General features: G+C 47.5%; 4 protein-coding genes across 4 annotated transcripts; 1 reads left to right on the top strand and 3 right to left on the bottom strand.

Annotated features, from left to right (window-relative positions):
* Window positions 1-1,534: 1,534 nt before the first annotated feature.
* Window positions 1,535-4,909, bottom strand: HOO65_070222 (Vegetative incompatibility protein HET-E-1; the record flags this gene model as incomplete). The annotated part of the gene is made up of 3 exons (XM_071004852.1): window positions 1,535-2,296; window positions 2,359-4,308; window positions 4,376-4,909. 3 exons carry the CDS (start codon window positions 4,907-4,909, stop codon window positions 1,535-1,537), a joined length of 3,246 nt encoding a protein of 1,081 aa, XP_070856940.1.
* A 2,181-nt stretch (window positions 4,910-7,090) lies between these two features.
* Window positions 7,091-7,945, bottom strand: HOO65_070221 (uncharacterized protein; the record flags this gene model as incomplete). The annotated part of the gene is made up of 2 exons (XM_071005146.1): window positions 7,091-7,735; window positions 7,862-7,945. 2 exons carry the CDS (start codon window positions 7,943-7,945, stop codon window positions 7,091-7,093), a joined length of 729 nt encoding a protein of 242 aa, XP_070856939.1.
* A 6,014-nt stretch (window positions 7,946-13,959) lies between these two features.
* HOO65_070220 (Ctr copper transporter family protein) lies at window positions 13,960-14,693 on the top strand (the record flags this gene model as incomplete). The annotated part of the gene is made up of 2 exons (XM_071005167.1): window positions 13,960-14,465; window positions 14,585-14,693. The coding sequence occupies 2 exons, from the start codon at window positions 13,960-13,962 to the stop codon at window positions 14,691-14,693; spliced, it is 615 nt and encodes a 204-aa protein (XP_070856938.1).
* A 2,431-nt stretch (window positions 14,694-17,124) lies between these two features.
* HOO65_070219 (Pheromone receptor transcription factor) lies at window positions 17,125-18,257 on the bottom strand (the record flags this gene model as incomplete). Its single annotated transcript, XM_071005086.1, has 3 exons — window positions 17,125-17,397; window positions 17,529-17,663; window positions 18,024-18,257. 3 exons carry the CDS (start codon window positions 18,255-18,257, stop codon window positions 17,125-17,127), a joined length of 642 nt encoding a protein of 213 aa, XP_070856937.1.
* Between the last annotated feature and the right edge of the window lie 745 nt (window positions 18,258-19,002).

Genomic DNA, 19,002 nt, shown 5'->3' with positions numbered 1-19,002 from the left:
CACTTATTTCTTCTTCCTCTTCTTCACAGCACAATCAGTACGTCCTCCTAATATCTACTGTTAGATTAGTTCACTTACTTGGTGGTTTGTGGGGCATTAGATTGTGGGGTGCGAGTAGGAAATGGTAATGATGCGAATGGGAACACTCTTTATATAATGTGAGGGCTAGAAGGATGAGAGGTGGGCTTTTCCTAGAAGCCTGTCTCTTTGCCAAACCTTACAAGAAGCTTTGACATCAATGGGTAGTTATTCGTAAAGCAATTGGGCTAATGATTAGGCATTTGTGTAACGTAATTTACATGCCAACAAGAGACTGCCCAATACCCCTCTCATTCATTATTCCACAGGAATATAATAACCACAAAGTTCTATTTAAAATAACTGCATTTGGATTTACCTGAGTATTCCATGTCTTCTAGGCAGGTTCTTGCATTATGGCCTGTCTTCCCACAAATGCCACAGTGCTGAATGCTCGCCGCAGCCGACTTCGACTAATCACCATTCTGTCGCATTTCTTGAGCCACCTACCGATAAACATCTTGTTGGGCTAGAATCTGCTCGGCATCCCCTACAGTAAGGGGCCCTCCTTGCTGTATACGTGTCTTTTTGACTCTCCAGCGTTTGCTGAGTGTCTCATTTGCTACTGCAGAGACTTGTTCTACTCGCGTAAAAGCACTACTGCGTGCATTATTGCCTGTCTCCCCTTTGCAAGCTGGTCCATAGCACCATAAAACGGAGTTGGAGAGCTTCCCTGATGATGGGCAATTCGACCCTTGTCGTATGTAGACTGTGAGAGGGCTTGTGTCGGGTTGTGTGGCATCAAAGAGACCCAAGTGTCAGTCCCTTCAGGAAGCGGGCCAGTCAGTGTTAGAGTCCATAACTTGGCGTCCAGCTTCAATGAAACTGCCTGAGAACCATCAGGCACCAGTCGTACATGTGATTAAAACGAGTCTTGAGATATGGCTGTCGATGGACGAAGTATGAAGCCTAGCTCTGTCCAGCGCACCCTACGTCACATTCTGAGAGGAGGTTGGCTATTTCTTCAACACCACTAAGTCAGAGAGGAAATCCTCGCTAATCTAGGTCAAGAATTAACTTGACTAGAGTCTCTTCTTTAGGTACAGTCAATCTCGTAGAGTTAGCGCGTACTTCTTACCGAGCGTGTCTTCCCTTCATCCTTGCGTGTAAGGTGCTAAGGCTGACTGTGTAGATCCTAGCAGCCTCTTAGGTACCAAGTTTTGGGTTTTGTTTGATAGCTACAATGGCAAGAGCGAGATTGGCCACTTTAGAATTTGAAAGTATTACTGGTGGTTTGGGAAAAGTGGCTTGAAAAATGCAAGGGTGAAAATCTGAGTAGAGCGTCCTGTTCGCTTGTGAATTACGTTGCCAAAACTACATATGATCAATAAAGAAAAGTCAAAAAGTTGGGAAACAAGAGTTGAATTTGCAAAGAAACGCCTATGTTGTGGAAAGTTTAATCTATAATACAATGGACATGATACTCCATCCAAGGACAATTCGCTTTCATGATAGCCTACTCAAGCCAGTCTCCAGATCTAAATTCCATGATTATGATGCGGCCAGAGATAGTACCGAGCCCAAGTTTGGTGTGGGCTATTGTGAATGCCCGAGGCCGACAAGATGGCGGCAGCCAAAGGATCCTTTGGGCGTTCTCCATAATCCAGACAAAATCGTTGCTGAGACTGTATGTGGGGGATCTAGAGTGAGGCAAAGAAGCCTGACTAGCTGGCAGTACTGATGCTATTCGCTGCTCATCATTTGTAAACACTGCTGATGTCACAGAACGTCCATGGCCCTCAAGAGTCTGCACACACGCACCAGAAGTCGCATCCCAGATCTTGACAGTGTTGTCAGCAGACCCTGATGCCAGTCGCTGTCCATCGTTGGAGAACACCACTGATGTCACGTAATGTCCATGGCCCTCAAGAGTCTGCACACACGCACCAGAAGTCGCATCCCAGATTTTGACTGTCTTGTCCCAAGACCCTGATGCCAGTCGCTGTCCATCATTGGAGAACGCCACTGACTTCACAGGAGTTTTATGGCCCTCGAGAGTCTGCAGACAGGCATCCCAATTTTCTTCAACCCTTGGCTTTACCTTCATCCAGTCTAGCTCTTCGTGACTAAATATTTGCTTTATCAAGCTGTTGCTAGGGCTGAATATGAGCGCTGAACTATAGACCTGCAGGGGGGCAATCTCAATAACTCTTGCATTCAGGAGGAGAAATCGGTAGGCGTCTTTGACAATTTCCTGGAGGTGCTTTGATGCATATTGCTGTTGTTCAATGTTAACCCCTGATTTTTCAAAATCAATCCTCTCAATGCACAGCAACTTACCAGACAAGATTCTAATTTCCCAACAGCTCGTACTCCAGTATAGACGCTTCGTAACAGACTAAGAGCTTCTAGCCATTGGAGATATTTCGTTTTGAAGAAGGCCAAGATCTCATTATTTTCACTAGCTCTTACATCTACAGGCGAGTCATAAAAATGATCAACCCAAAATGTGCAGGAATATCTGATAGCAGCCAATGGGCCAGGATCAGGAGGAGAAACTTCATCGATGAGAGACCCTGGAGCCTTCAGGTGGTAAATATCGCGTTCTAGAGTTTCGCAGAGCAGATCCATCGATCGCATGAAGACCGTTTGGTGTTGGTGCGCAATGTCGGAGGGTAGGACTTGGTCCAATGCTTGATCCATGAAGTAGTCCTTTGCTGACTGGTGGACGAAGGAGACGGCATTGTCATTAAGAGTCAAGAAAGACCCGCATAACTTGATAACTTCTTCCACCTCTTCCATGCCCACACCAGTCAGTCCTTCAACAAGGCCATGCAGCTCTTCCAAAGTGATGGGTCGGTATACAACCAAGACTTTAGCAATAACGTCTTTGCAAAGCTGAGCATCGCGTGACTGAGACATCTGTTGCAGCATTTGTTTGTATAGAGCATCAAGCCCGGGTGGAAACGACTTTAGTTTAGTCAAGGTATGGCGTTTACGTGTTTCTTTGTCAGAAAGCTCTTGACAAACCAGGGCCACCCACAGAAAGGTGCCATGAGCATTTGACTGTAAATGATCCAAGACAGCGGCCTTTGTCTCATCGTCGTATTTCAGTTTCTGTGCAACCTGATCTACCTTGAATTTGATGTAAGTGTCGACCGCTGCAGAGACTGAATCCTGGTTTATTTCAAGGTGGATTTTGACTTTTTGCTCGGCATCATCCAGACTCTGCTCAATATCTGGCCAATTACGGCTTGATACAATCCATCTGGTGGTGGAAGACTCAGTGATGAAGTCAAGTAGAAGATTCCGATCCACAGTACACTCATCCAGGGCATCGACGACTAGAATGGCATTCTTCAAGCTCGGATCCTTCAACATCTCAGTCGCTATCCCTCGGACCTCATACCAAGCGGACTCGTTTTCAAATAGCTTTTTCCCCATGGTATCATACTTTGTCCGTACGTATTTGGTAAGGTGTGGTTTGCAACTTGCAAGGTGATAAAGAAGGCCGCGTAGTACAGATGTGGCGGAGCTCAATCGATCGCCACCTGTGGCTTGGCAAAAGAAATAGTAGGGCGATATCGACGGATCAGATTCCAGCTCATCGATGATGCCACAAAGGAGCATCGTTTTGCCCTTGCCAGCATCCCCTTTGATCCAGAGGATTCGGCTTGCCGCTTCGTTTTTGAACTTCCGGAAGTCCTTGTGTTCAAGAATCCATTTGTAGGAGTCTCTCAGTAAGCCACCTTTTTTGTCTTGGATTTTCTTCTTTTCTGTTCGGGGATCGGTCGTGTAGAGGTCTCTAAGACACTCATTATCCTTGTCGTCGTGATGCCTCTTTTCCTGTTGCTCGGCTTGACTCTGGATTGCTACATGGATGTTTTCAAGACTGACTTGCAAATCAGACGCTGTGTTGTTGAGATCACGAATTTGCGTTTGGATCTCTTGGGTATTGTACTGCTCCATATCGTGCAACACGGTCTTTTCGGTTGCCTTGATATCATTGAGCTGACCTGCCCAGTCATCGATCAAAAACATGTCCCTCACAAAAGTGACGGCTGGACTGCGATGGTAGAGACAAACGCTTCTGATTTGATACAAGAGGAGCTTTTCGAAGAGCTGCGTGATGTTCTTCTCCAGTGTGTCTCGTAGCACGACTGTGGTTTTATGTTCCTTATTTTCGTCGAGAAGCAAACTGGTGAGGCTCCAATACCACTCTGTTCTGCCTAAAACATACTGGATGCCTTGGCGATTTTCAACTGCTTCGGCGATGGGGGTTTTCAAGACCTATGCAATGTTAGCCACTAACAGCACGCTTTGTTTTCTTTTCCGTGAACAAATCGCCATCACATACCTCTATTCCAAGGCAGACAGTTGCCCATATAACAGCAGCTTCTGGGGCAGCACGGAGAGCTCTATCCATGATTCCCATCACAGCCTGCACTGCTCGCAAACCATCGTCGGTTCCTTGCACTAGGGCAGCTTGCTTCTTTGTTTTTTCGATCCCTTGCTCAGCAACCTCTCTCATTTGAGATGACGTGACGTTTAGTTCCGCTATCACCTTGCCTTCGATTCGATCGGTAGGTTTCACGCTTAGGTGGCACTTGGATAAGATAATCTTCTCGAACGCCTCCACTAACTTTGGCTCTTTCGATCTCGAACCTTTGTACGCATTTTCCCATATCTTCTCTTGCAAAGTGGACAATGCTACCGGCTCGGGCTTAAGCGGTGATAGAGGCGCCGCGGCCTCTAATAACGATGGAGCTTGCTCGGGTTCTAGCTGTATTGCAACAGATGAGGAGACTGTCGGCGACGCAGCTTCGCCTGGCCTCGAAACAGGCGCTTTTCTCTTTGGGAAGTGACGTTTAACTTTGTTGAGAATTCTCATAATTCCGGCTCTCAGGGGCGTGTATTGCAATAGTGAAAGAAGATCAACTTGGACAATGAATGAGTTGAAAATGGGATTGCTTTGTCGATACTATAGCATTCTTGATACCAGATGCGGGGAAACTTGTATTGCCGTCCAAGGCTGAGTTTATTGGGCTACAAGCATCGGATCACTTTCGCCGTGGCCGGCCCTACCATATGCATGGCTGTTAAGCGATGCATAATATGCAACATACATTTCGCCCAAGATGCGTACGATAACGAACAACAGAGATAAGAGATGTTTCTCATTCAAAAAGGGGTATGGAATTCAGGTATATTGCCCTAGTCGTTGCATCACTTTTCTTCCATGTTCACTCAAGCAAATGACCACCACTGGATATGTCCGTAGCCTAAGTCAGGGTTACCAAGATTGCTGACCCTGATACAGTTCACCCAAACGTTAGGGTTAGCATCAGACATCAAGATCAAGGGGTCTTCTTCCAAGGCCGCCCATGTGCTTGATCTCGAACATGGTAGTGACGGAATGGATATATAAACCGGCTGAGATCCGCTCCTTGGACTAGACTTAGATAGATACAGAACAACTTGAATAACCACTTATTCCTTCTTCCTCTTCTTCACAGCATATTCAGTATGTCCTCCTAATATCTACTGTTAGGATACAATAGCATTTACATTTAACTATACGCCACTGCAAGGCACTGTAACATCAGCTACCAAATAGCTTGCATTTATGGTCAACAATCCAATTGCTTGTATTTCTCCCCGGCACTAGCCAGCCACTCGACATCATAGCAATCAGAGCAGTGCGTACAAGTCCTGCGACAGAAAGACCTTGCGTGCATCCCAGCCTCCAGGTGACAGACAGCATTGCCACCCTGTTAGTACTCCTACCATTAAACAGACTAAATAGGACAATGACAGGTGTATCAACACCAGCCATGAGGCTAAGCCTGCCACGTCATCGATGCCACCCACCCCCTCTAACGTGGCACTGATTCTACCTACTGTTATTTCGCAACAATACGGCGGCGTATTCCGGGCAGGGGCTGCTGGTTGGTATCATCTTCCAGTAACTCCTAGGCAGTCAGCAGTTGCAGGTTTGCTTAGATTTTGAGCGACTCCTATGACTTCTTAGGGTCCGGCACTTAGGCCAGGAGGGCTCTCTGTCCAGCGTAGCCCTAGGGCGTGCCTGTGCGGTTCCAAGATTGGATACCTGGTGTTTTTGGCCTGCGACGACCGCGTGTAAACTAGTCTAAAAGGCCGCCGGCTTTCGGCACGGCGGAGTACAGCGGTTTTGTCCTTCCATATGCATGGCTGTTGCCGCATCGTGTAATCTTTTTCCCATTATGCTGGTGGCCGGTAGTAGAGCTCCCTCCGCACCTTCTCATGGAGCCCTTCTCGACATCTCCTTCCTGTCCTGCAAACGTTTCCTCATCCCATCTCTTCTCTCTTTCCCTTCCACTCTCCCTCAACTTCATCCTCTTCGTCTCCTTCGTTGCTGCCCTTCCTGTCTCGGGGTTGGTTGTGTCATCCTAGGCTGCCCTTGTTGTGATCGCTCCCCTGTCGTCTGCGGCGGCAGTGACCTGCCTCTCCACGTTTCTTGAGGGGGGGTTGCCTCTGTGGTGTCCAGACAGCTCAGCTCGGGCTCGGGTTGTTGTGACTCCTGGATGAGCCCGAAGCACGTTGGCGATGTAGCATGTCGCCTTCGTGTTTTTAAGGAGCTTGTCCGCGAACCTTTGGCTCCATGGTCTGGGTAGTGCCTTGCAGGTCCGCCAGTGTCCTGGTTGCAGGCCAAATGTTTTTGCCCGCCCCATGTTTGACTTTATATAGGCTAATAAGATGCAGTTCTAATGTCTTCCTTTAATCAGCGTAATTGGTGTAGTGGTAACATTAATCGTTGCCATCAAAGCAATGATTTCGATTAGCCCTGGGTTCGATTCCCAGATTACGCATTTCTTTTTTGCCCTTTTCAGGGCTTTAACCCTAATTGTGATGCAACTGTTGTTGTCCAAGAAGCGAAGCTTGATTGTCTCGCTACGTCTTACTCCTAATTTAAAATACAAGAAAAGCAAAGCAAAATACCCCCCCCAAAACTCCTACATCATGACCAAGTATACCCTAAAATCAAATAGCCCTCCCGTAACAGTGACTTTTGCCTCTTTGAAATCGCAAAAAATCAGCTCGCTGTAACCTGGACCCCCTCGCTCCCAAGACTCGATATGCTTGGCCGCTTCAAGAACGATGAGCTCCAGCTTGGCTTGCGGAACAAGTCGAAGCTCAGACTCCGTCTGTCGTCAACAGTCTCCGAGTCCCCAAAAGATCCTCGGCGGGTCTTGTAGCTGCGTATCTTGTGGCGGACGCCCTTCTCTAGCTTTCTCAGAGGTTTCTTCACGTCTCGCCACATATGGTCAAGAACAGTCTCGTTGTACGCGGGCCACTCGTACAGGAGGAAACGGCCAGGCCACGTTTTGAGCATGTTGTGGTGTGAGGACTGGAAGGTCGTGTCGCCAATGGACACAAGGAAGTAGCGCACCTTGTCTTCCTCCCAGCAAAAGTAGTCATTACGAGGACCTTCGGCCACAATGCGGATCGAAGGGTCGTTTTGCTCCTGACAATGATAAGTGTGAGTAACGATGCGCTCAGTGCTAGAGTTGCCCATGTTGCCAATGCTCTGTGGGCATGTGCAAGAGGCAGTCTTTCCCTTGCGGCGACTGACAAAAGGAACAATGTTGTCCCAAAAGTCAAACGATAGTAAAAGCATTTCTCCGGCGAAACTTGACTGCAGCACGTCCTTCTTGACCTCTCTAAAGCCTCCGGGCGTCTGCACGATATATGTATCGCTGTCTGTTTTACAGTGGATTTGAAGCCGCCCCGTGCGTTTAGTCTGTATTCGAAGACGTATGGGTTAGTCAAGCCCTCAGTAGGGGGGGAGTGAGAAGTCACGTACGTCAAGCTGACTGGAGAGAATCTGGCGCTGTAACGAAGAGTTTGATGCGCTAGTGCGAGGGGATTTCACACTGTAGTGGCTCATTGCTGTAGAGAAAAGGCTACTAAACTTGTAATATGGGGGGATATCTTGTGGCATGCAGTGAATATATGATAACGTCTGGGAGAGGAAGTTGAAAGCTGAGTGATGCGAGAAACAGACATCTACTACAACCTACCACCCAGCAACGAATAGTCCATGATTATATATCCAAGAGGGCACTCTTTCAAGGGAGAGGAGCCTCGATACTACGGGTTTCAAAGAGTTTAGTTTTTTCGTCTTGTCGTGCGTGGTAGCGAGAATGACATTGACAAGTCTTTTTTTCTCTCCCTTTCCATCACATCTCCAAGAAATTTCTTTTTTTTTTCTTTTTTTGATGCTTTGCAGTTTAGCCTCTGTACAATATACATTAAGTAAAGATAAATGTATTTATCCATCATGATTACCACCCCCCCTCCCTCTGTAAAAGCTAGATCAAGAGTTCCCCTTGCTGCGGGGAGCTCATGCCTGGAAAATCCTACCTACATGCAAGCTTTTATACAAGGGCCTACCTGACTCAATGATGGTAAGACTTACAATAGTGCTCGTCATTGGGGGAAACAGAGCAATAAGAGGGCTAATATGCACGTGTGTATACATGTGCATACCTGAGGAGCCCATGGCTCGTCTTAATACATCAGGTGGCGGCTTCCAGTTACTTCTCTGCTTAAGGCGACCGACTTGGCCATGTCTCCCTCTTGCCGTCTGCTTGCTTTTGTTTGCCTTTGCTGCTTTCCTGCCATCCCGGGATCATTCTCTGATAGGACTCCCTTATTTCCCCTGAGTGGTTCCATTCCTGGACTTACACGCAAAGCTAGACAAAATAAGCACAGGAAGCGGGCGGACAAGCCAGCAGGTAAACAAAAGTGTCTTAGAGCCCCCTCAAAGAACAAAAGAAACATCTAGATTGAGTTGACGGGAAGCACCTATGTGGTTGGGGCCTGAGAGAAATAACAAACAAGGCAGCAGGACAGAGGGGCTAAGACATGGACTTGTCATTTGCTTAGCTCTCTGCAGGCTAGTTTCAGCAAGCTAACTAGGCTCCTGATGGTAAGTCAACTGCATAGCTTCACACACACACAGCTCAACGCTTGTTTGTTCCACCTTAAAGCAGCCCCGACTCTAGCTTCTTCTGATAGCCAGACGGAATCACACACCGTAGTCAGCAGGATCTACCTAGTCGAACACAGCGGAAGAATAGCAAAGCAACCAAATTGCGAGATATCAGAAATGATGAAATGGAATATCAGCGGACGATTGATCAGTCGGCAGAGGCTGATTGGGACTAACTGTGTTAGAAGCAAGGGCTAAGTTGGTCAGCGTTTTAAGGGATGGAGCGAAGCGGCATAGTACGTATTAGCACGCTAATAGAAACGAAGAAAAGGTGTTGATTGCCTTTGAAGAGGGGGGGGGGTAGCATGGGCTATCATTACAGCTAGAGGGAGGTCAAGCCCGAGGCCGAGTCCCAATGTTACATAGTTTACGGGGAAAAGGAAAGAGCCGATGATTCACGGAAGAGCTGTACTAAAAAGCTCATGGACTCAATGTGCGTGTGAGAAAAAGAAAGTTATCCAGCTGAAGCATAGAGCTACATAGCAGCAAACCGAGGAAACCGGAGCAGATCGTTTGACAAAACGAAAGATCTCTGGTGTTCTCGGCCTTTCAGATTAGGACTAACGTCGTCGCTTTCCAATATGACGGTCGAACGAATGCCCACCCAAGCTCTTGATCAGATGAATGCCTGCGTTTCTCTCCCCATCTCAGGGTACACTCATTGTCTTTGCCCTCCTTTATCTCGAGCCTAGAGCCGCTCTCCCTTTTCATCCTTTGACCCACCCGCGTACAGGCCTCACTTTGACTTGGTTACCTTCTTCCTGCTCCTGTGGATGGTTATTTTCGCGCATCACCTGCAAGGGATGTGAACAGTCCACTGTGGGCTTCAAGCGCGAGAGGATCATGAATGGGGTGGGGATAGACTGGGATATAGACAAAGCTAGATAACACGGGCTGTAAGCTATGATTGAGAGGCAGAGAGCGAAGAAAAAAGCAGAGAAAAAGGAGGGCAAGTGGACTTTGCCCCGTACCCTGCAGCAGATCTCCCCCAACCATGCCACGATCCCACATCCCACGTTATTTGTGTGTTTTCTCTTTCCCCTTCTCAGCTGGGCCTGATAGAGTATGAAAACATGTTTTCCCACGTGCCGTGAGGTGAGGCATCACAGAAGTAAAGCATTGTCCTTAGCTTGTAGCAAAATAAAATAAAAGAAACCGACAGCAGAAGCAGATATACGCGGAACACCCAAAGAAGCTTTCCTTGGGAAGCTCAGAAGAAACAGAGACACCTCGTTTCACATAGCGCCTATTAGATTGAACCTCGCCCAGGAGAAGAGGGAACTCGCCTCGAGAAAGGCCCCCATAATCGTGTTGGTAAGCACACAAGACATGAGGAGATTCATGCTTAGGATTTTCGTGATGCATATAGAGCTACCATCTATTTAGAGACTCGTCACATTTAGATAAGAAGAAGTAGCCATGAATGTATCATCAATAGGTAGATATCATGTATCTTGCGGACCTGAGGCCATACTATAGGCTCGCGTTCATAGCTCCCTGCTGCTTGCATTGCCAAGCTAGCTGAGCTTGCCGCAAGTGGAATGCAAGGGGGGGAGGCTTTTCTTCTGGACTGGCTAGCCCCCTTATGGAACAGCATCTGCCTGCGAGCGTGTATGTACAAATAACATGGCACGCATGCACCTCGTGGATGCCTTCATATGAACCAACATTCACTATTGTGTGTACTTGCTACCTACGCATACTTGGTATGGTACTAGGGGTGATTATTCGAAGGATAACACGCAGATATAGTTTGCCCGTCTCCAATGCTACTAATAGTCCATCTATGGCAACTTGCCCCCACCAGAGTAGTTTTCCCATGACTTGTGGTAGAAACAACATGTTTGGGCCAACGTGCAACTAGGTCACCCTTGTTTTTGCCTGTGATTCCAGCCACTATACGACCCGGCGCTTTTTTGACGGCCCCTCCCGCTACCTATTATTGTACTGCACACACCCGGCTAGCTACTATGAAGGAAAAACCCGTGGGAAATTACGTCCTTTTTTTTTTTTGTTTCTTGTTGTATATCTTTTTAGTGCCTATGTTCAGCTAGCTAGCAAGGGTAGGGTAGGTGTCCTACGCCCGACGATTTACTAGACTAAGAAAAAGAAAACATGGCTAGGACGGACCAAAGCCACCATAACATAGAAAGTACCCATAAGTGAAGCTGAAGCACCAAGGCCATGGGAAATGGGGAGAACTGGGTAGAAGACAACTCAAGCCCCAGATTCTAGGCCTGTCTGTCCCGTTATCTTTCCCTGTTGTATCGTCATGTTTTTCTTCTTCTGAATAACTCTGTGTTTTTATACGAGTACAGTGAGTATAACAGCAGCTCGAAGAAGCATCTTTAATGATGAGCATAGCCCTGGTACCAGGATCGCATGAAAAATGAGACGGGAAGAAGGGCTGCTGTCCTCCTCGGTGATCCCCGGCTAGCAGGTTTTCCTTTTTGTACCTCCCTCCCTTGCTTTCATCTCATTCATATTGCTTCGCCATGGGTAAACACTTTTGGCTTGGTTGATTACCAAAGCCAAGGCTATCTTGGAGTCATACTTAAGGCTAGGTAGACGCAAACTCAGGCCAGACATCTCACTAGCCACGTAAGCTTTGGGAGGGATATCCAAGCCACTTACCCCGCTCCACATTGGACCGCATACCCCGCCTAATCCCGTCTCGTGCCGTCCTGTCAATCACAGGCTGGCATTGGGCGGTTGTTCCGTTTCGAGCTAGTGTATGCCCTGCATGCGAACAGCAAGAAATGGCGTTGGGGTCACCATGTCTTCGTCTTGAGTTTTGCGATGGTTAATAAAAGCAACGCATGACGCCAGCAGCCCAGGCCTGGTGGCCCTACATCAAGCATTAGAGAGGCGATTGCCGGAAAGAAGCATATATGCAGCAATACCAGAAGAGCTTGCCTATCCACGGCACGGAATATGGTGTAATCAACTGCCCGTGTTTCCTTTGCGAAGGCCACATGATTCCAAGGTAGACATCAACGCCCCCTACGTCAAGTTTCATGGAATCTAATATCACAGCGGCTCACTATTTACTAGGTTGCAGATACCGCATCCTAGGTGACTCGAAACACACAAGGCCTGTGTGATAGGAAAAGACAGTACTGTCTTGATGATCCTGACGATAGCTGTCTAGCCTATTGAGGCTATGCATCTGGTGTGTATTGGTACCACAAAACCCGGGTGAGATCAGATTGAGTTAACGTTGAGTTACTAAGGCAGGCAATTGCTAACCTAAGCCCGAGTCGAGTCCTAGATAAAATAAAACCAAGTTGTGTAACCACAAACACGCTTTGCTGCAATAGCTCAAAGAAGAGGGGATAATACGCCTATCTGTGCAACTGCCAGAATAGACAACACATCGAGAAGGGAACATTCCCCCCTCATTTTGGCTGCAACAAACAGGCGGCACCTGCCTATTTGCTTGTGTCGGCACTAGCAGTTACCCCCAACCTGCCCAACGTCCAGCAAGCGCCAGGCAAACAGCCACTGCGCCTGTGTCTGTCTGTGTATGGAAACGCAAACTGAAATTGACAAGTAAATCCAGTCTCGGCTCTACCAGGGCTAATAACTGCCTTTGACACGGCCGCTGGTTCTCTGGTCCGCTTGTCCGCTTGTCAAAAATACATTCGGGGTGTTCGCTTTCCTGTTTGACAATTGCGCCTTAATTGAGACGCTGCTTAAAGCTGGACGAGCAACTTGTCTCATGCCATGCATCAAATTCCGATCCATGGCACCACGTCAAAGACAACCAGCCCCCCTACAGAGCAGTGTCTATCGCATACATACCTCGACATTCGCCAAAGAAATTGACTAAAAGTGCATCTTTGTCGCCATGAGAAATCTGCTTATTCGTGCTCAATCGCGCGCAGGCTGAGTTTGTATGATCTTCTCCCGGTGTTACTCCAACTCCGGATAGCCTGAAAGTCACCAATAGGTAACTGCACACATATTAGCAAAAGCTGGCTCACGACTTGTGCCACTTGAAACAGTCCACTGCTTGGCAGCCACCATCATGGCCAGACAGCCAATCGTCCAATACGACGAAGCCGTGACACGTTCTTTTCTTGGTCGCTGCCGGATGCCGACCAGATGGGGAGGGCCTCTCGTTTGCAGCCCATACCAAACTTGCTAGGCTCCCCAACAAAATACGCTATACCACTTTTGGCCTTCGCCCCCCCCCCCTCCATCCGCATGGAAAGAGAAAGCCAGGGGGGTCCTTTGCATGCCCTAACAGCAGCCCATACACTGTGTCACCATAAGCTGTTAGTGCTGCGCAAGTTAGCTTTACGGATAAGCATATAACAGAAACGAGACAACTTCTCTGATGCGTAGGACTTTTTTCTCGAACTCATCCTTACGCATCATATTATTATATACAGTACATCCTTTTCCTTTTCCTTCTCTTTTTCTTTGACTTCGCCCAGCCATTGCTGTTGCACGAGACTTAATGCGGGCATAATTCAAGTACGACAACCGCTCACTCATATCTTCAACTAGAGCGCCTCTTGTTACAGACCAGTATCATCATTTTGCTCTTGTTCTAACCCCCAACTTACGACAATCTTTCCCGATTCTTCATTCTGCGACACGGCAGTCCAAGCTTCACGACAACGCCAAGCTCGACGCAAAGCAAGACACTGGCAATAAGGAGGCTAAAGCATTTATTCAACACACACGTATATATATGTAAATACAGGACTTCTTTTTCACATTAGTGTAAGTAGCCAAGTCTATTCCATTCCACCTGTTCTACTTGTATTTTACTGTTGGTATTGAGCTGGTCCTCTTCCATCGCGATCCTCTCCCCCTCTTTCTTATTCTCTTCTTCCCTTTTTTTTTATACTTTTTTTTACCGCTATAGCCCTAATTAATATACTAATATCCCCGTCATGAGCCCAGTCTTTGCCCGTCACGGCGACACCACCGATATGTCACACAGCTCGCACGATATGTCCTCCATGGACATGACCGACACCAGCTCAACTAGCAGTAGTAGCATGACAATGAGTATGGTCTTCGTCGACTCGCACACAACGCCGCTCTTTACATCGTCCTTTGCGCCGGAAAACAACGGCCAATATGCAGGCATTTGTATCTTTCTGATCGTCTTCGCCATCATCGGCCGTCTGCTGATGGCGTTCAGATCAAAGCTTGAGGCCTTCTGGCTTGACAAGGACAATGAGCGCCGCTACGTAGTTGTTGCTGGCAAGCCGGAGCTTTCGGAGCAGCTGTCGAAGGAGGAGAGCGTGCGCAACCTGGTGCTTTCAGAGAACGGGGTCGAGCAGAATGTCAAGGTCGTTGAGCGCAAGACCCCAAAGCCCCGGCCCTTTAGGCTGTCTGTGGATGTGGTGCGAGCTGCAGTGGATACTGTGATTGCTGGAGTTGGATACCTGCTGTGAGTTTCTAGTTTTCCTCCCTTACTTACTGTCCTGCCGTCTTACTGCCTTCCTTTCTTCCTTTTCTCTCCTCCGCACCAGCCTTGACCAAGCCAAATTTCTCTAACACCCGTGCTAGCATGTTGGCTGTCATGACCATGAATGTGGGCTACTTCTGCTCTGTGCTTTCTGGAGTCTTTATTGGCACGCTGCTGGTCGGCCGCTTTATCACAACCGTTGAACATTGATGTCTCGATGTGCATATCTGCGTCCTCATCCCGTCTTCTCCTTATTCAGGTGGTTTTCCTCTTTTTTTTTTTTTTTTTTTTTATTCTTTACCTCTGTTCAATACCCACCTTGTATGCAAACATCTGCACGTGTATATTCTTCGTTCCTTCTTTTGTCTCCTGCGACTTGTACCTATACACAGATACACAGCCACTCCTTTACTTGCTTGCGTCTTTCTTAGTGTTCCATAGGCCCAACCCAACGGCCAAGAAAATTTAAAAATAAAAAATTCTTTCTAGTGAGAGAGATTTCAACCACAACCTCAACCTCAACTACATGTCTCTTGGGTTTTATCTCACCCTGACCTCGAACACATTACCAGCCAGAGTCTTGGGGAATTTGATTAAGTACCCTGTACTTGGACTTGGTCTGTGCCCTTGAAAACCTGCTCAAACATTCTCATAGTGGGGGCAACTAAGCTAGTCTGCGGTAAGCAGCTTCCGGTGACGCCACACTTCAAATGTGGCGCTCAATTGTGTGGCCAGGTTGGTCAGGGTTATTCTTTGGTCCAACAGAGTTATCTTTCGACTTCAAGGCCGGTAGATATCGTCATTGACATGGAAGCGACGACTGTTGGTTTTTCGGATAGCCTTAGAATGTGCCAGTGAATCCGTCTTGGTGCCAGAATCCCCAGACCATGTGCTGCTCACTTGCCCCACGGACTGATCTGCAATTGGGAGTTTGTACTGTCTGTCGCTCAGGCACACTACATACGTCCAGACATGGCCGAACTCAAGTAAGGGATCAGACACAGGAAGCCTCGAGGCTGTTGTTTATTTTTATTTTTATTTTTTTATTTTTTCACACAACGGGCTAAGCCTGCGTTGCGTTATACAACGGACGAGCGGCCAAACACATGGCGTGCACCTTGTCAACCGTGGAGCCGAGCGATGTCACGACAAATAGCGAGGCGATCACTTCCACACCATAGCAAACAAGTGTACAAAGCCCTCCAACTCCAAATCCAAGTCAACACTTGCCTCACTTCAATGGACGGAGAACAAGCCATTGCGCAATAATCGGTCCCTACACAAAAAATGGTATCAAAGGTTCTTTTTTTTTTTCTTCTTTTAAAATAAAAAGAAGCTAAGGCCTTTTTTGAGCCAGGCCCGACAACCAACAACCAACCCCAGCACATCCACCTTTGAAGTTTGCCTGTTCCAGTATAGCCGAGTCAAGGGCGGAGGAGAAGGAAGAAGCGGGAGAAACGAACGGCCTTTTTAAGCTATTATGCGTTTGTGATCCTTTTGCTTGCCTCTTTATTTAGGCTTCTCATTTAGGTGGACAAGCTTCGGATGGCTGGCCGTGTTGTTCACCATATTGGGAAAAGTGCTTGGACCAAATAGGTAAACTCAAGCTGCGCATTTCCTTTTGTGGCTGTTGATGTCGGCGTTACATTTCGAGCATCGCGATCATTAAATGCACTCTAGTTGTAAACTTGTTTTTTTTATTATTTAGCGTTGAGCTTTGAGCAGCCTGTGACACAAAGAAGCCATGGTTCAACACTAGGGTAGATATCATATAAACAAAACAGCGCGAAACCTGGTACAGGAAAATAGAAAAAAAAATACACTAACGCGGGACAAAGCCTGGCTGCCACTCAGAACAACTCCGAGGCGGCCAAAACATGACTCATATCCAACGCACACATCCCAACAACATAGCGGAGAGTACCAAGTAGGACGTAAACATCATGAATGCGTATTGTGCTGGAGATACACCATACATGTCAACCATAGATGCCGTGCCAATCCTTCAACAAAGGGACATCCCAATCAGGGGTAAGAAGAGGGTGAGGAAGGAAAAAAAAAAAAAGAAGACAGAAAATGGAGAAGCGTATAATATAAAAGAACGGGATGAATCAACGCCTGAGCCACCGAAGGGAGGATAAAAAAAAAAGAGATAAAAACGAAGAGACAAAACAAAAGCGTGACAGTGAAGCGAAACGTGAGAATTATTGAACACCACCCAGCCAATACCACACCAAAAACAAGAGGACATTACCAAGCCATTAAGAGAAGAAGATAAAAGAAAGACAACAAGAAAGGCGTGATACAAAAAGAGAGGAGAGACAAGAAAGCACATGACAAGTGGTGCAGAGGAGTCAATATACGTGGGGCAAGCCAAGGTTGACAAAGGCAACAAGAGTTGAGTTGAACAACTATTGATGCTAATCTCGAATAAAGATCCGTCAAGTCGTTCTTTTCGTCTGCTTGTTTTTTTCGTCTTGAAACCGCATTCTTTGAGCATCGAGGCGTGTTTTTTTTCGAACAAAATGGCCCACAACGGCCATATCAAATCTCCACTCCAGTCGTAGTAGTAGTAGCTGCAAGCGCCGGCTTCTCTCTCTCTCTCTTCGGGCCATGTCGTGTCATGGAGACCGAGCCGCCTTTAAGACTGATGCGGGGGATGCTGGGACATGGGAGTCTGGGGAGGCATTCCATATGTGGTGCTGCGCTGCTGCACATAGTTCTGGTAAGCCATTGCCTGATTGGGGTCTATAGCAGGCATGTAGTTTGGGGGGTATTGGCCCTGTTGTGGGATGGGAGGGCGGGCATTGGGGGGTAAGTGCTGAGAAGCAGGCGACTCCTCCGGCGAATCGGCCTGGTTGGCGTCGTCACCGCCATTCTCGGTGCTTGAGGGTTCGGGGGCATTGAGACAGGCCTATATACAAGCGCAGAGCTGGTCAGTATGTGTGGAAAGGGATGTTTATTGCTTTCTTTTTTCATGTTTCCTTATAGGGAGACTGGCGTGCGTGATGCATTGCCGTAACAACACTCTTGGTTGAAACATACCTGAATCAAGTTCTTGCCCTCAGCCTTGGTAACTAAAGGCTGTAGCTTGGGAGTGGTGAAGGTGTAAACCAGACCGGTTTCCGAAACAACCAGCAGTAGAACTTGGGTGCCAGTAAGGACTGACAGTTCATAGGCCTAAGCAGTGTTGGGGAAGATTGGAGACAGAAGTCAGTAAAAATTCTAAAGACGTAGAAAGCCATGGTGCATTTGGGTTGATTTGTTGGGCACATTGGGATGTCGTTGTGTAGCACACATGCAGGTTTCCGCGAAAGCTCAAGGCACGTAAGCGCAAAACAAGCCATTGTCATGCAAATTAATCACAGCCAGCCTCGCACAAGCCGTCAAAGCAGTTCATATCAAGAGGAATTTCCCCTCCCCCAGAAATAAACTGCTATGTTCGGCCACAGCTGTGTGACAGCATCCCATGTGCGTTGAGCATGGGGTATAAAGACGATAAACGGCAAGTGGGAGATAGAAAGACCGATGGAGACTCACCTTCTTCATGATGCCAGCCTTCCTCTTGGAGAAGGTGATGTGACGACGAGACTTGTCCTTGATGAACTTGATTTCGATCTTGCGACGTTCACGGCCACCCTTCTCATCATCATCGTCGTCGTCATCGGCAGCACGAGCACGCTTGACACCACGAGCATCTCCGTTGGTGAGAGTCTGGGTGTCTTCAAGCTCGCTGGGGAGACCAGGATCAGTGTGATCGGTGATGTCGGCCATTGTGACTGGTGGTTTTTTTTTCCCTGCTTTCTTTAGGTAGTTTTGTATTTTTTTTTCGCTTCCTGTCTTTACCAAGAGTAGTTGCAGGTAGGGAGGGGCCTTCTTGGTTTTTTTTGGTGGCAAGACTAGAAAGAGAAATTGGCCTGGCGAAAATGGGTTGGCGTTGAAAAATAAGAAAGAAGAAAAATGAGAGGGAGGGAGGAAAACAACTGATAGGCAACAAGAAGCTGAGCTTTAAATATTGCGTAGGAAAGTAGGTAGGGTAAAAGGAAAAAAAATTGGGGAGTTGCTCAAACGCACAAAATTAAATCGTGTATGTTCTGGGCAGTCACCCGGAAACCAGAGAGGTTGCGAGTTTGACGTTGGCAAAAACTAGAAGGAGGGGGGAAATATAATTTGATAGGCACTGAATGCCTTCTTCAATCGTCACTGGTGGTGAGGATATCCAAAGCAATTTCCCTGGTTTTGCCTGTCGATAGCTAGAGGGTTTGGTCGCTTGGTTTACTTCTGAGGTGGGCCGCAGTAGAATGGGTGTAAAAAAGAAAAAAGAACAGAAAAGAGTAAAAGACAGAAAGAGGCAAGACCGGGAGGACGAGGGCGTTTGTGTGTATTATAGGTTTAACGCTTTAGGAAACTTTGGTAGGCGGCCGGGGGGTGGGGGTTAGTTAAACTTACCAGGATGGGGGTGCAACGGCGGAAGATGAGGAATTCTGGTAAATTTTGACCAGCTGGCTAGGATACTAGT

The sequence above is a fragment of the Ceratocystis lukuohia genome (genome assembly GCF_044167205.1).
Source record: "Ceratocystis lukuohia strain C4212 chromosome Unknown Supercontig7_pilon, whole genome shotgun sequence".
Classification (NCBI taxonomy): Eukaryota; Fungi; Ascomycota; class Sordariomycetes; order Microascales; family Ceratocystidaceae; genus Ceratocystis; species Ceratocystis lukuohia.
Note: the sequence above shows the minus strand (reverse complement) of the source record. Positions and strands in the feature narration are given on the sequence as shown.